General features: G+C 39.2%; 1 protein-coding gene across 1 annotated transcript; it reads left to right on the forward strand.

The window, feature by feature from the left end:
* The first annotated feature begins 13,562 nt into the window (after positions 1-13,562).
* LOC121139813 lies at positions 13,563-16,530 on the forward strand. The gene is made up of 3 exons (XM_040743808.1): positions 13,563-13,623; positions 14,046-14,158; positions 15,755-16,530. Exons 2-3 carry the CDS (start codon positions 14,130-14,132, stop codon positions 16,425-16,427), a joined length of 702 nt encoding a protein of 233 aa, XP_040599742.1. The 5' UTR covers positions 13,563-13,623; positions 14,046-14,129; the 3' UTR covers positions 16,428-16,530.
* The last annotated feature ends 224 nt before the right edge of the window (positions 16,531-16,754 follow it).

The following is a 16,754-nucleotide window of genomic DNA, read 5'->3' on the forward strand; positions in this document are numbered from 1 at the left end:
GTTGGTGGAATATCTATCCAGGACCTTCTGGCTTTCATAGTTTCCTTGGAGAAGTCAGGTGTAATTTTGTTAGGTTTGCCTTTATATTTTACTCGACCTTTCCTTATCTGCTCTCAATATTCTTTCCTTAATCTATATGTTTGGGGTCTTGATTATTATGTGGCGAGGGGACATTTTTGTGGTCTACTCTATTTGGTGTTCTGTAAGCTTCTTGTACCTTCATTGGCATATCTTAGGTTTGGTCTATTCATGGTATCCCATACTTCCTGGATAATTTCTGTTAGGGATTTGCTGAATTTAAATTTTCTGTTGGTCATTGAATCTATTTCTCCAAGTGTTTCTTCAACCCCTGAGATTCTATTCCACCTCTTTTATTCTGTTGGTTATGTTTTCATCTGTAATATGTAACTGTTTGCGTGGCTTTTCTATTTCCAGCATTCCTTCATACTGTTTTTTATTGCCTCTATTTCAGCTTTCAGCACATACACTGTTTGAATTCTTCTTGTAATTTTTGCTTTGTCTTCTCCTCCATTTCTTGCAAATTTTGGTTTGCTTTTTCTTCCATCTCTTTAATGGATTTCCCATGTCCTCTTTGAAGACCTCTATCATTTCCAAGGAGTTGCCTTTAAGGGCATTCTCTTCTGGTTTATTTGCATTGGAATATTTGTGTCTTGCTGGTATAGAAAGTCTTGTCTCTGGTGGTGTCATATTTGTTTTTCTGTTGTTGATTTTGTTTCATATTGTCTTCTAACAGTGGGTGCAGAAAGAGTCTCTTCCTCTCCTGGTGGGTATGGAACCAGGGTTCCCTTCCCTTGTTTGCAAGCACATACAATATGCTGGTAGCTCTCCTTTTCCTGGTGCCCTGGACAGAGAAATGGATTAGGATGCTGTGATGCATTGGATTCTGCCAGTATAGGAACCACAGTGGCAATCCCCAGGCACAGGAATGCGGCCCGGAAACAGACCCCAGTTTACCTTGTCACGTGGATGGAGAAGGAGACTAGGGTACTGGGGTGCCTTGGCTCCTACCTGAACGGGAACCTCAGAAGCACTCCCCAAGTACAGGAACGCAGCCTAGAAACAGTTTCTGGTTAACCTAGTTCTGTGGGTGGAGAAGGAGACTAGAATGCTGTGGTATATTGGGTCCTGCTGGGATGGGAACCACAGTCGATTTCACTTTTTTTTTAAATTTTATTTTCCAGTTTAAATTTATATAAGAATCAAGGTTGCTTCACAAGTCAGTTCCAGGTCCCTCTCCCATTCCCTCCCTTCCTCCCGTGCCCTCCCCCCCCATTATCCCCTCATTTCTCCAGGGAGGGTGAGGCCCTCCATGGGGGTGTGCATAGTGTGTCATTTCATATAGGGCAGGGCCTAGACCCTTCCCCAAGAGTTCAGGGTGAGAGTGCACCTCACATTGTTCTATTGGAGTCCAAAGTCCGTGTGTATACTTGGGATGGGTACTGATCTGCTGCCCAAGGCTCAATAGATTACCTAGGCCTCTTCACTGACACCCAGATTCAGGGGGTCTTGATCAGTCTCATGCTGGCTTCCCAGGCTAATGCCAGGGATTCAAGAGTTAACCTTTGTCTGGTCAGCTGTTTCTGGGGGTTAAACCAGCCCAGTCTTAATCCCTTTGATCATCAGTCCTCCCTCTCTGTTACTGGCTTTCTTGAGTTCAGCTCAGTACTTAACCAAGGGAGTCTGCCTCTTCTTCGATCAGCCACTAAATAAAGTTTGTTTCCCAGACTCTCTGGCCATAGGATTGTAGGCTGGCACTCCCCAGATCTATGTCTAAAATCCATATATGAGAGAGTACATGCCATGTTTCTCTTTTTGTGACTGGGTTACCTCACTCAGGATGGTTTCTTCTAGTGTCATCCATTTGCCTGCGAATCTCATGATTCCATTATTTTTTTCTGCTGAATAGTACTCCATTGTGTAGATGTACCACATTTTCTCTATCCACTCTTCAGATGAGGGACATCTAGGTTGCTTCCACGTTCTGGCAATTACAAATAAAGCTGCTATGAACATAGTGGAACAGACATCTTTGTTGTATGAATGGGCATCTTTTGGATATATGCCTAAGAGTGGAGTTGCTGGGTCTTGTGGTAGGTTTATTCCCATTTTTCTGAGGAACCTCCACACTGATTTCCAAATTGGCTGAACCAGTTGGCACTCCCACCAGCAATGGAGGAGTGTCCCCCTTTCACCACATCCTCTCCAGCATAAATTGTCATTGGTGTTTTTGATTTTAGCCATTCTGACAGGGGTGAGATGGTATCTGAGAGTTGTTTTGATTTGCATTTCCCGGATGGCTAAGGATGTTGAGCACTTTCTCAAGTGCCTCTCAGCCATTTCAGACTCCTCTATTGAAAACTCTCTATTTAGTTCTGCAGCCCACTTTTTAATAGGGTCCTTTGGTGTTTTGGAGACTTGCTTCTTGAGTTCTTTGTAAATTTTGGAGATCAACCCTCTGTCAGATGTGGGATTAGTGAATATTTTTTCCCATTCTGTGGGCTGACTTTTTGTCTTGCTGACTGTGTCCTTTGCCTTACAGAAGCTTCTCAGTTTCAGTAGGTCCCATTTATTAATTGTTGATTTCACTGTCTGTGCTACTGGTGTTATGTTCAGGAAGCTGTCTCCTGTACCAATTCGTTCAAGGGTACCACCCACTTTCTCTTCTAAGAGGTTCAGTGTAGCTGGATTTATGTTGAGGTCTTTGATCCATTTGGACTTAAGTTTTGTGCATGGCGATAGACATGGATCGATCTGCATTCTTCTACATGCCAATCTCCAATTATGCCAGCACCATTTGTTGAAGATGCTTTCTTTATTCCATTGTATATTTTTAGCTTCTTTGTCAAAGATCAGATGTTCATACGTGTGTGGGTTAATACCCAGGTTTTCAATTCGATTCCATTGGTCTACCTGTCTATTTTTGTGCCAATACCAAGCTGTTTTCAGGACTATAGCTCTATAATAGAGCTTGAGGTCAGGGATGGTGATGCCTCCGGACGTTGCCTTGTTGAACAGGGTTGTTTTGGCTATCCTGGGTCTTTTGTTTTTCCATACAAAATTGATTATTGTTCTTTCAAGGTCTGTGAAGAACTGTGCTGGGATTTTAATGGGGATTGCATTGAATCTGTAGATTGCTTTTGGCAGGATTGCCATTTTTACTACATTGATCCTACCTATCCAAGAGCATGGGAGATCTTTCCATTTTCTGAGGGCTCCTTTAATTTCTTTCTTTAAAGATTCAAAGTTCTTACGATACAGGTCTTTCACTTGTTTGGTTAGCGTTACCCCAAGGTATTTTATGTTGTTTGTGGCAATTGTAAAGGGTGATGTTTCTCTGATTTCTCTTTCAGCCCTTTTATCATCTGTATATAGTAGGGCTACTGATTTTCTTGAGTTGATCTTGTAGCCTGCCACTTTGCTGAAGGTGTTAATCAGCTGTAAGAGTTCCCTGGTAGAGTTCTTTGGGTCATTGATGTAAACTATCATATCGTCTGCAAACAGTGAAAGTTTGACCTCTTCCTTCCCAATTTGTATCCCCTTGATCCCCCTTTGTTGTCGTATGGCAATAGCTAGAACTTCAAGTACCATGTTGAAAAGGTATGGAGAGAGTGGACAGCCTTGTTTTGTTCCTGATTTTAGAGGAATTGCGTTGAGTTTCTGTCCATTTAGTTTGATGTTGGATGTTGGTTTACTGTATATAGCTTTTATTATGTTTAAGTATGTCCCTGTTATCCCAGATCTCTCCAAGACCTTTATCATGAAGGGGTGTTGGATTTTGTCAAAGGCTTTTTCTGCATCTAGTGAGATGATCATGTGATTTTTGTTTTTCAGCTTGTTTATATGGTGGATTACGTTGATGGATTTTCGTATGTTGAACCATCCCTGCATTCCTGGGATGAAACCTACTTGATCGTGGTGAATGATTGTTTTGATGTGTTCTTGGATCCGATTTGCCAGTATTTTATTGAGTATTTTTGCATCAATGTTCATGAGGGATATTGGTCTGAAGTTCTCTTTCTTAGTTGTATCTTTGTGTGGCTTGGGGATCAAGGTTATTGAAGCCTCATAGAAAGAGTTTGGCAAAGACCCTTCTGCTTCTATTGTGTGGAACACTTTGAGAAGAATTGGTATAAGCTGTTCTTTGAATTTCTGGTAGAATTCTGCAGTGAGGCCATCTGGACCTGGGCTTTTTTTGGTTGGGAGACTTTTGATGACAGCTTCTATTTCCATAGGGGTTATAGGTCTACTTAAATTGCTTATCTGTTCTTGATTTAGTTTTGGCAATTGATAGCTGTCCAGGAAGTCATCCATTTCCTTTACATTTTCAAATTTTGTGGAGTACAGGTTTTCAAAGTATGACCTAATGATTCTCTGGATTTCCTCAGAGTCTGTTGTTATGTCCCCATTTTCATTTCTAATTTTGTTAATTTGCATGTTCACTGTCTGCTGTTTGGTAAGTTTGGACAAAGGTTTGTCTATCTTGTTGATTTTCTCAAAGAACCAACTCTTCGTTGTGTTGATTCTTTGTATTGCTTGCCTGGTTTCTACTTTATTGATTTCAGCCCTCAATTTGATTATTTCCTGGCGTCTACTCCTCCTGGGGGAGTGTGCTTCTTTGTGTTCTAGAGCTTTCAGCTGTGGTGTTAATTCTCTGGTATAACTGTTCTCCTGTTTCTTCATGTGAGCATTTAGCGCTATGAACTTCCCCCGTAGCACTGCTTTCAAAGTGTCCCATAGGTTTGGGTATGTTGTGTCTTCATTCTCATTGAATTCGAGGAAGTCTTTAATTTCTTTTTTTATTTCCTCTTTGACCCAGGGATGGTGCAGTTGAGCATTATTCAATTTCCATGAGTTTGTAGGTTTTCTGCAATTTGTGTTGTTGTTGAATTCTAATTTTAAAGCATGGTGGTCTGATAAGATGCATGGAGTTAATCCAATTTTTTTGTAGCTGCTGAGGTTTGATATGTTGCCAAGTATGTGGTCGATTTTTGAGAAGGTTCCATGTGGTGGTGAGAAGAAGGTATATTCTTTTTTATGTGGATGAAATGTTCTATAGATATCTGTTAATCCCAGTTGGGTCATTACTTCTATTAGCCCTTTTGCTTCTTTGTTGAGTTTCTGTTTGGTATTCCTGTCTAGTGGTGAGAGTGGTGTGTTGAAATATCCCACTATAACTGTGTGGGGCTTTAGATGAGATTTAAGTTCTAATAATGTTTTTTTAACGAATGTGGATGCCTTTGTATTTGGGGCATAGATGTTCAGAATAGACACTTCCTCTTGGTGGGTTTCACCTGTGATGAGTATGTAATGGCCTCCTTCATCTCTTTTGATTGATTTTATTTTAAAGTCTAGTTTGTTAGATATTAGGATTGCTACCCCGGCTTGTTTCTTGGGTCCATTCGATTGAAAAAATTTTTCCCAACCTTTAATTCTCAGATAATGTCTGTCTTTAAGGGTGAGGTGTGTTTCCTGTATGCAGCAGAAGGAAGGGTTCTGTCTTCGAATCCAATCTGCTAGTCTGTGTCTTTTTATGGGTGAGTTAAGGCCATTAATATTGAGGGATATTAATGACCAATGGTTGCTCATCCTTCTTCGATTTGCGATGGTTGTTGTTGGTGGAATTATGTGTGGAATTTCACCCCTTTGTTCTTTTGGCTTTGGTAGAGAGAGATTCTCTAATGTTTATGTTTTTCTGGTTGTAGTTAGCTTCCTTGGGTTGGAGTTTTCCTTCCAAAATTTTCTGTAGGGCTGGGTTAGTGGACACATATTGCTTGAATCTAGTTTTGTCATGGAATATCTTGTTTTCTCCGTCTATAGTGATTGAGAGCTTTGCCGGGTATAGTAGTCTGGGCTGGCATCCGTGGTCTCTTAGTGTAGGTAGAATATCTATCCAGGACCTTCTGGCTTTCAGCGTTTCCATGGAGAAATCAGCTGTAATTCTGATAGGTCTGCCTTTATATGTTACTTGACCTTTTTCCTTAGCTGCTCTTAATATTCTTTCTTTATTCTGTATGTTTGGGGTCTTGATTATTATGTGGCGAGGGCATTTTTTTTTGTGGTCCACTCTATTTGGTGTTCTGTAGGCTTCTTGTACCTTCATTGGCATGTCTTTCTTAAGGTTGGGAAAGTTTTCTTCTATGATTTTGTTGAATATGCCTTCTGCCCCTTTGAGCTGGATTTCTTCTCCTTCTTCTATACCTATTATTCTTAGGTTTGGTCTTTTCATGGTGTCCCATATTTCCTGGATGTTTTGTGTTAAGGATTTGTTGGATTTAAGGTTTTCTTTGGTTGATAAATCCATTTCTCCTAGCGTATCTTCAACACTTGAGATTCTCTCTTCCATCTCTTCTATTCTGTTGGTAATGCTTGTATTGGTAGTGCCTGTCTGTTTGTCCAGCTTTACTATTTTCTGCCTTTCTTCAGATTGTGTTTTTTTTAATGACTCTATTTCAGTTTTCAACCCTTGCAGTGTTTGCATTGCTTCTTTCAATTTTCTGTTTATCTGTTCGTCCGTTTGTTGACTTTTATGAATTTTTTGGTTTGTTCTTTCTTCCATTTCTTGCATTTTTTGGTTTGTTTTTTGTTTCATTTCTCGCATGTGCTTTGTTTCTTCTTCCATTTCCTGCCTTTTTTGGTTTGTTTCTTCTTCCATTTTTTTCATTTTTTGCTTTGTTTTTTCTACCATTTCTTGCATTTTTTGCTTTGTTTCTTCTTCCATTTCCTGCCTTTTTTGGTATGATTCTTCTTCCAATTCTTGCATTTTTTGCTTTGTTTTTTCTTCCATTTCTTGCATTTTTTGCTTCATTTCTTCTTCAATTTTCTGCCTTTTTTGGTTTGTTTTTTCTTCCAATTCTTGCATTTTTTGGTTTGTTTTTTCTTCCATTTCTTTGAGGGATTTTCCAATATCCTCTTTTAGGGCCTCTATCATTTTCATGAAAGTGCTTTTAAGGTCGTTCTCTTCTGCTTCGTCCGCATTGGAATGTTGGGGTCTTGCTGGTGTGGAGTCTCTAGAATCTGCTGGTGTCATGTTTGTTTTTCTGTTGCTGACTGTGTTTTTGTATTGTCTCTTTCCCATCTCTTCTTCTAGTGGGTGCAGAAAGAGCCCCTTCCTGGACTCCCAGCCTCCTCTCCTTTCCTGGTCTCGTTGGTGTGAGCGAAGATCCGGAGTCTGGGGTGCTTGGCTCCCGCCGGGATTGGGAGCTCTGTGCAGGTCCCAGGCAACCTGCTGGCACTGGAGCACAGGCCGGGAAGCTGGCCTGTTTACCTGATGCTGCTGGAAGAACCTCGATTTCACTTTTAAATAAGAACAGTCAGCTGTAGGAATTCCCGGGTAGAGTTTTTGGGGTCTCTTATGTAAAATTTCATATCATCTGCAAATAGTGAAAGTTTGTCTTCATTCTTTCCAATTTATATCCTCTAAATCTCCATTTGTTGTCTAATTTCTCTAGAACTTCAATTACATTATTTTACAGATATGGAGAGAGTGGTCAGACCTCTTCTTCATGATTTAGGAGGAATATTATTCCCAATTTGTATCCCCTTGATCCCCCTTTGTTGTCGTATGGCAATAGCTAGAACTTCAAGTACCATGTTGAAAAGGTATGGAGAGAGTGGACAGCCTTGTTTTGTTCCTGATTTTAGAGGAATTGCGTTGAGTTTCTGTCCATTTAGTTTGATGTTGGATGTTGGTTTACTGTATATAGCTTTTATTATGTTTAAGTATGTCCCTGTTATCCCAGATCTCTCCAAGACCTTTATCATGAAGGGGTGTTGGATTTTGTCAATGGCTTTTTCAGCATCTAGTGAGGTGTCATGTGATTTTTGTTTCTCAGCTTGTTTATATGATGGATTACATTGATGGATTTTCGTATGTTGAACTATCCCTGCATCCCTATGAAGAAGCTTCTATTTCCTTAGGTGTTATAGGACTATTTAGATTGCTTCTCTGTTCTTGATTTAATATGGGTAAATAATATTTTTCAGAAAATTGTCCATTTTCTTTAAATTTTTAAATTTTGTGGAGTACAGATTTATAAAATATTACCTGATGATTCTCTGGATTTTCTACTTTATTGACTTCAGCCCTCAATTTAATTATTTCTTGACATCTGCTCTTCTGGGGTAGGTTTGCTTCTTTTTGATTTAGAGCTTTCAGTTGTGCTGTAAATCTCTAGTGTGACTATTCTCCCTTTTCTTCTTGTGGGCACTTCGTGCTATTGACTCCCCTTGTAGTACTGCTTTCAAAGTGTCCCATAAGTTTGGATATGTTGTGTCTTCATTCTCATGTAATTCTATGACTTCTTTAATTTTCTTTTTTATTTCTTCTTTGACCCAGGAGTAGTGCAAAAGTGTATTATTCAGTTTCCATGAGTTTGCAGGGTTTCTGTGATTTGTGTTACTCTTGAATTCTAAATTTAAGGCATGATGGTCTGATAACATACACGGAGTTATTCCAATTTTTTGTATCTGTTGAGGTTTGCTATGATGCCAAGTATGTGGTCGTTTTTTGAGAAGGTTCCATGTGGAGCTGAGAAGAAGGTATATTCTTTTGTGTTTGGATGGAGTATTCTACAGATGTTTGTTAAAGCCTATTGGGCCATAACTTCTATTAGGTCCTTGGTATCCTTGTTAAGTTTCTGTCTTGTGATCCTGTCTAGTGGTGAGAGTGGGGCGTTGAAGTCTCCCACAACAAGTGTGTGAGGTTTTATATGTGCTTTGAGTTTTAGTATTGTTTCTTTTGTGAAAGTGGATGCCTTTGTATTTGGGGAATAGATGGTCAGAATTGAGTATTCATCTTGGTTGATTTCTCCTGTGATGAGTATGAAGTGACCTCCTTCATCTCTTTTGATTAATTTCAGTTTAAAGTCTAATATGTTTGGTATTAAGATTGCTACCCCTGCTTGTTTCCTGGGTCCATTTGATTGGAAAATCTGTTCACAACCCTTTGCTGTGAAATAATGTCTAACTTTGAAGCTAAGGTGTGTTTCTTGTATGCAGTAGAAGTAGGAATTCTGTCTCTGAATCCATTCTGTTAATCTGTGTCTTTTTTGGGGCATGTTAAGGCCATTAATATTGAGGGAAATAATGACCTTGTTTGTTTTGCAATGGGTGTTGATGGTGGAATTGTATGTGGATTTCCACCACTTTTTCATTTGCCTGGTGGTAAAGTGGGATTATCTATTGCCTATGTCTTTCTTGTTGTAGTTAACTTCCTAGGGTTGGAGTTTTCCTTCCAGAATTTTCTGTAGGGCTGGGTTAGTGGATATGTATTGTTTAAATCTGTTTTTTCATGAAATATCTTGTTTTTTCCACCTATATTGTTTGAAGGCTTTGCTGGGTACAGCAGTCTTGGATGACATTCGTGGACTCTTAATTTTGGTAGACTATCTATAGAGAACCTTCTGGCTTTCATAGTTTCCATGGAGAAATCAGATTTGATTCTGATAGGTTTGCCTTGATGTGTACCTTGGCCCTTTTCCCTAACTGCTCTTAATATTCTTTCTTTATTCTGTATGTTTGGGATCTTGATTATTATGTGTTGATGTGATTTTTTGGGTGGTCCTCTCTATTTATTGTTTGTAAGCTTCTTGTACCTTCATTGGCATGTCTTTCTTTAAGTTGGTTAGGTTTTCTTCAATAATTTTGTTGAATATGTTTTCTGACCCTTTGAGTTGGGTTTCTTCACTTCCTTTTATACCTATTATTCTTAAGTTTGGTCTTTTCATTGTGTCCCATATTTCCTGGATATTTTGCATTAGGGATTTGTGGGACTTAAAATTTTCTTTGGTCTATGAATCTAATTTTCCTAGTGTATCTTCAACACCTGAGATTCTCTCTTCCATCTCTTGTATTCTTTTGGTTATTCTTGCATCTCTAGTACCTGACAGTGTTCCCAGGTTTTCTATTTCCAGCATTCCTTCAGACTGTGCTTTTTTATTGTTTCTATTTCAGATGTCAGCCCTTGCACAGTTTGAATCAATTCTTACAAATTTTGTTTTGTCTTTTGCTCCATTTCATGTGTTTTTAGTTCTTTCTCTTTTAGGGATTTTCTCATATCCTCTTTACGGGCTTCTATCATTTCCATGAAGTTTTTTTTTTATGTCATTCTCTTCTATTTCATTTGTGTTGGGTGTTCCAGTCTTGTTGGTACAGGGTCTCTGGAATCTGGCGGTGTCATATTGGTTTTTCTGTCGCTCCTTGTGTTTTCATATTGTCTCCTTCCCATCCATTCTTGCAGTGGGTTCCAAAGAGTGCCTCTTCCTCTCCTGGTGAGTGTGAGAAAAGGTTTCCCTTCTGTTGGTTGTAGGCAAGTCCACTCTTCTTGTAGCTCTCCTATTCCTAGCTCCTGCCGACTCTGCAGAATGACAAAAGCTTTAAAGGAATTTTAGAAACAGAAGAACGGAGAGACACACAGATTTTTGGTAGCAGCATTTTCTCAGGTGGGCTCTGTTTTGTCAGCAGCAAGCAGAGACTCGTGGCTGGGTTAAGTTAGTCTTCCTGACTCGGCATTAAAAGAAAAAAAAAGGCAACAAGGTTCTTTTAAGAGGCTTTGCTAACGATTTAAAAGTTGTACGTACATCTGGAAGTGGCAGCTTTTGCTGGATGTCAGCATGGACTGAGGCGGTAAGCTGAAATCACGCTTTCGCCCGCCATCTTGGAAGACAGCAGTTTAAAACAGCCGCGGTTTTACAGATAAGACACGTGGCCAGAAAAACATAAAGATTTACAGTAAAGTCAGACTTGGATGAACAAAACCTCTAAAGGTTTACAATGTGTTTAAAAATATACGTGAGATTGAGAGAGAAAATGAAACGGCAAAGTGGTATATAAATACAAAAGCCGGTGTTGTGGTGGCACACGCTGGTAGGATTTACTCCAGAGGCAGAGGTAGGCGGATTTCCAAAGAGAAATCCTGTCTCAGAGAAAAATAAATAAAATTAAAGAAATAAAATAATAATAGATAAATAAATAAACCACATTTTTTCATTGCTAAGGAAAGAACAACTGCTAAAGTACACTTGATTATAAATGCTGCTGAATTAATTCAACTTATATCTTTTGAAAATGCCTTGACTTCAAAATTTAATTATAAGGATATGTTACTCGGAAAAGGAGTTTTAGTTTATGTTTCCACAGAAAATGAAAAGCTGAAGATTCCTTCCAGGCTTCTGTGGTTTGACGAACCAAGACCCCCGGAAGCAGTGGACCAGGTGTTCCAACAACTGAAACAGCTAAGATGATGGAGCTTTACAGATCCTGAAAATAAGGACTTATACAGGTTTCTGAGTTTTGTCATGATCCCCATGGTATGAACAGCGCCCCCTTCCAGCAGGAAGCAGTTTGGAATGAGCAACGTCCCAATTCCCATCTTGTTTATAAATCTTTGTTTTCATTTATTTAAATGGGATTGTTTATAATTGGTTAATGATCACAACCAATCTCCTTTTAATGGTAAAAAGGGGAATTATGGTATGGGTATTGTTTTTCATTTATTGATACAAATTCAAGGTCAATTTTGTGATGCTTATATTTCTCCTCTTGATTAAGTATTGTGCTTATACTGATCTTTTAAAACGTAATACATAATTGAATAGAGACTATAGAAAGTTAATGATAATAGAATTTATAATTAGGTAAGTTAGGTTTTCTAGATATATAGAGATGTATTTGAGACAGACAAATAGTCTTCAAACCGTTCAAAGACCTTCAGAAAATGGCATTTAAAATGTTTTAGGGTTTTTCTTGACAATGAGAAATGTCTGCTCCTGGCAGCACCAATTATGTCTGAGAGGAAGATGGGCATCGAAGAAACTCATTATGGAGTTTGCTTTCAACATGGCAAGATTAGCCATTTGGGCAAGAAACTGCTCTTGCCTAGACTGTTTGACTGTTGCTGTATAAACTGAACATGCAGGGCCCACAGGAAAGTGACTGCTAAACTCAGTCTTACAGGTTCCTGCTTCATGAAAGTGTCTACGAGACTTTCTGCAGGACACAGAAAAATGACTGACCCACTGCTGATGCAGATGGACAGTTTGAAATTTCCTGCTTTGCTGAGAAGTGTTCCAGACACATTGTGGCCTATGGGCTGAAGAGGGATGCCCCAACATTACAGAGGAACTTCGGGTGACTGTCCAGGCAGTAAGATATCTCTGTCAATCCTAGTGTTTATATATTATCCTTCTGTGGTCTTTGATGGAGTTGAAGATAGATAGTTATAATTATAGTTTTCCTTAGTTATGATAAAAGATACATATAGAACTTTGGACTCACAAGGATGGGATGGATGATATTTTCTTTAAATCTTGTTAAAATATTGTAACTATGTTCTTATTTGATAACTGTTCTGTTATATATAATTTGACTATGTTAAAGTTAAGACCTTTCTTTTTGTTTAAACAGAAAAGAGGAGATGATGGGGGAAGTCCTGTACATTTGTTAATAAAGCACTGTTGCCCAGTAGGAATCTAGATGGGTGGGACTAGGAATCCAGGAGGATTCTGGGAAGGAGAAACACAAGAGAGTTCGAGATGTAACGCCATGGGGTAGGAGTCCGGAACTATTCTCCGGTAAGAGACATACTTAGATTAACCCAGTCACGAAAAGAGAAACATGGCATGTACTCTCTCATATATGGGGAGTGCCAGCCTACAATCCTATGGCCAGAGAGTCTGGGAAACAGAAACTTCATTTAGTGGATGATCGAAGAAGAGGCAGACTCCCTTGGTTAAGTACTGAGCTGAACTCAAGAAAGCCAGTAACAGAGAGGGAGGACTGATGATCAAAGGGATTAAGACTGGGCTGGTTTAACCCCCAGAAACAGCTGACCAGACAAAGGTTAACTCTTCAACTTGATCAGCATGGGACTGATCAAGACCCCCTGATTCTGGGTGTCAGTGAGGAGGCCTAGGTAATCTATTGAGCCTTGGGCAGCAGATCAGTACCCATCCCAAGTATACACACTGACATTGGACTCCCATAGAACAATGTGAGGTGCACTCTCACCCTGAACTCTTGGGGAAGGGTCTACGCCCTGCCCTATATGAAATGACAGACTATGGACACCCCCATAGAGCGCCTCACCCTCCCTGGGGGAATGAGGGGATAACGAGGGGGGTTGGGGGGAGGGCACGGGAGGAGGGGAGGGAAAGGGAGAGGGACCTGGATCTGACTTGTGAAGCAACCTTGTTTCTCATATAAATTTAAACTGGAAAATAAAATTAAAAAAATAGGAAAAAAACCAAAAAAAAATAAAACAAAACAATTATGGGGTAATTACTTAAGTCAGAGCTAGCCAGTAAGAAACAAGCAAGGCCAACAGCTTCATAATTAATATAGCCTCCTGTATGTTTATTTGGGACTGATGCGGCTCTGGAACCAAGCTGGCAGGAAGGCATCTCTCAAGGAAAAAGCTTCTCTTAACAATGAAACTCATTTTAAAGGCTTCAGTCTGGCACATCATGCCCTTTGGAACCCACTCATTGCTCAGAAACAATCACCTAGACCTAGTAGTCATGGAAACATAAGAATGTGTATAGTTACTTATTTCTCTTTAGATTTGCAGTTGCTAACATCGCAGTGTCCTAAAAGGGAGACAAAATGGTAAGGATTTACATTTTCTGTGTTGTTTTCATAAATCACCTCTACTATCTTAGGAAAGAGAGTGCCAAAAACCACCTCTGAAATGTTGATTAGGGTGTATTTGTATATGTTTTCCATTTGAGTAAATCCTGCTGAGCATCATAAGTGACAGGAAGATCCAAATGAATATCAGTCCGTTTATCACTCACTGAAGATTGTGAGTGGGATTTAGAGAGTCTCTGGTATTTCACTACGTATAAATTGAGAATAATAACTGCTTGGGTATCACTGGAGAGTCACCAGTATCCTGTAGTGTCTAAAGTAGGTTTCTAACTAAGTAAAGGGTGAGCTGTGAATCAAAGAGTTTGTGAGAACTTGACAGTCCCCAAGGCATTGTTCTAAGCAGAAACGAACACCTACCTGAGCTTCCTTCTTTCACTCAGGTGCGTCACCTCTCCTTGAGACTCCCTTGCTGACAAGTATTTCCAGTAAATTCGAAGAAGACTTGTGATATTGTCATCTTCCAAATGGATCACTTCACCCCCAACACAAAAAGGTAAACACATAATTTGCTGTGTGAAGGCTTTCTACATAGTTATTTACAAAAAAAAATGTATCTACTCTTGAGGTTCAGACAAGGGGAGTACCACATCCTGCAAAGATAGCTCAATTTTCTGACTCAAAATTACTGTTCACCCTGCTTTCATTTCTGCTTCAAAGAATACTGCTCCTGCACTCCACTGCTTCAGACATGCCTAGGCAAGAAATAGCCCCTGGTGATACCCAAGGCACCATCAAATACAAACTCATCTTGTTGAGGTACTTTCCAAGTCGTACCTCTGCAGCCTTCCCTCTTTTAGGCATCACATTCCACAGAAGGTATTGTAACAGTAGGTAACTGATAGGTGATGCCCCATGGCAAGGAAACCCCTTTATTGGCTCCTCAACTTTCTGCATGTGACATGAAAATAATATCAAAATATGTTGGAATATCGCATATTTTGCCTTCTGACTTTCTGCTAAATGACTCATGAGGACCTCTCAGCATGATTTTCCCCATTTCTTTTTGTTACACTCAATGATCTGAACTGACAGAAAATGGAAATGTGTTCCCTCATAGTATTAATGGGAAGTGTTAATTTTTGTATTAAAGATGACATTGGCAAACCCAAAATAACACAGGTTACTTTATATGTCAAAGCCAAATGAAGCCAATATTCTCAAGGTACAATATTGGAAAAATAGCAGATACAAACTTAACATATTCATGATTCCTCATCTTTTACATACTGAGTTTAGTTTTATGGTTTTGGGGAGCGAACTCATCACCTCACATGTAACAGGTAATCATCATTCTACAAACAAGTTATATCCTCATTGCGGAACAAAGAGAATAAGTTTGTGTCTGTGCTAATTTTAATTACATCATATCACAAATACCCTTCTATAGAAATGGACACTTTTAGGAAAATATTTAAATAATTATGACAGTGTCTGATCCATCATCTTTGATGAACTTAGCTAACTTTCCATTCTTGTTCAAATTTATTATCAGATTCTTTAGATATTGATAGATGTATGGAATTCTCTTGACTGATGTAGATGACTATAAGATGTACATCATGATCCTTTTGCTTTGTTTTTTTACAGGATATACAGATATTAAAGTGCTCTTGTGGTTATCATGCAAAAATACACTATAATAACTTAGCCTTCCTCTGCTTGGAACACTGATTAAAGTGATTTATAATTGTTCCATTTTGCATTATACCTCCTTAAATGATACTGCAAACTGGTATTTCACCCTTATCTCCTAATATTGATATTCCTAATCAAATAGGAGCACAGCAGCCTTTAAAGTATTCTATGAAATTATAGTTCAAAATATGTTACAATAGGAACTCCTGCCAAAGTCAGAGATTTTAAGACCTCATACATATACTTAAATTGTCTGTACAACAATATTTATATATATATACAGAGAGAGAGAGAGACAGAGACAGAGGTAGAGAGACAGAGAGCTTTAATATAATGTTGAGACAGCATAGAAAGTTGTGAGTACTTAATACTCTATAAATCATGACTAGTTCTGTTTTCCACCCTTCCTTTACAATCATGGATTGACTCTATATTTGTTCAATCTCATCTCCAGATGTGTTGGGGTGAAAGAGTGGATCTTCAGATTGTCTGGCTTCCTTTGCAGCCTCTTGTCTTCGGCATTTGGAATAATCCTTGCAGGCAGCCGATACTGGCGCCTCTGGGAATTCGACAGTGATGTCGTTCAGCTTGTGTACATCGGGCTCTGGGAAGCTTATTACCATCAGGAGCTTCAGATCTCTGGCTCTGTGATCAGGATTCTGGTGCACAGTCCGGTCAACTCAAGCTGGATCATTTCACCTGAATTTCGATGTGCACAGAAGCTGATTTTATTGGCGATGTTTATAAAACCTGTGGTTGTAATATTTAGCTCAGCGACCATTAGGGTTAGCATTATCAAAGCCTCAGTCCCTGAGATTCAGATCGTCTGCTACAAGTGCTCTGTCTTAATTCTTCTTCTCAGCAGCCTTTGCACAGTTCTTTCTGTCACCTGGAACCATGTAGTAGATTTTTATGGCGAAACCACCTTTGACTTTCCACCCAATTTTCCTGTTAGGAAAGAAGACCTGATAAAGAAACACCACACACATGTGTTCCCCATAGGAGTCATGACAACCACTCTGTCACTCCTTGCTATGATAATGTTCCTATTTGAAATCAAGTCATTGAAAATACAGAGTAACCTGAATGCCCAGAGTGCTTCTAAACAGGTCGATCAAATGGCCTGAAATGTGAGAGATGGCATTTTTCCAAATGTGCCAGGTGACTCCTTGGCCAAATTATCTACACCCAAATGATACTCCTGTAGTATTCTACTCACTTAAAATAAAATGCCACTTTGATTTTCAGGCTCGGTATGAAGCTTATTTCTTTATCTACATATTTAATATGTTCCCTTCTTTAAAGGTACTCACATCCTAATCTCTGCATGCAAAGATGATGTGTTGGGATAGTGCCAACTCCCTATGGCAGGCAAAATACAGGTGAAATGAAAATGGCATAACACAAAGGCCCAACCCTAAGTTGTGAGGATTGCTGTTAAAATAAATAACAAT

Source organism: Mesocricetus auratus, unplaced genomic scaffold (assembly GCF_017639785.1).
Source record: "Mesocricetus auratus isolate SY011 unplaced genomic scaffold, BCM_Maur_2.0 Super-Scaffold_100003, whole genome shotgun sequence".
Classification (NCBI taxonomy): Eukaryota; Metazoa; Chordata; class Mammalia; order Rodentia; family Cricetidae; genus Mesocricetus; species Mesocricetus auratus.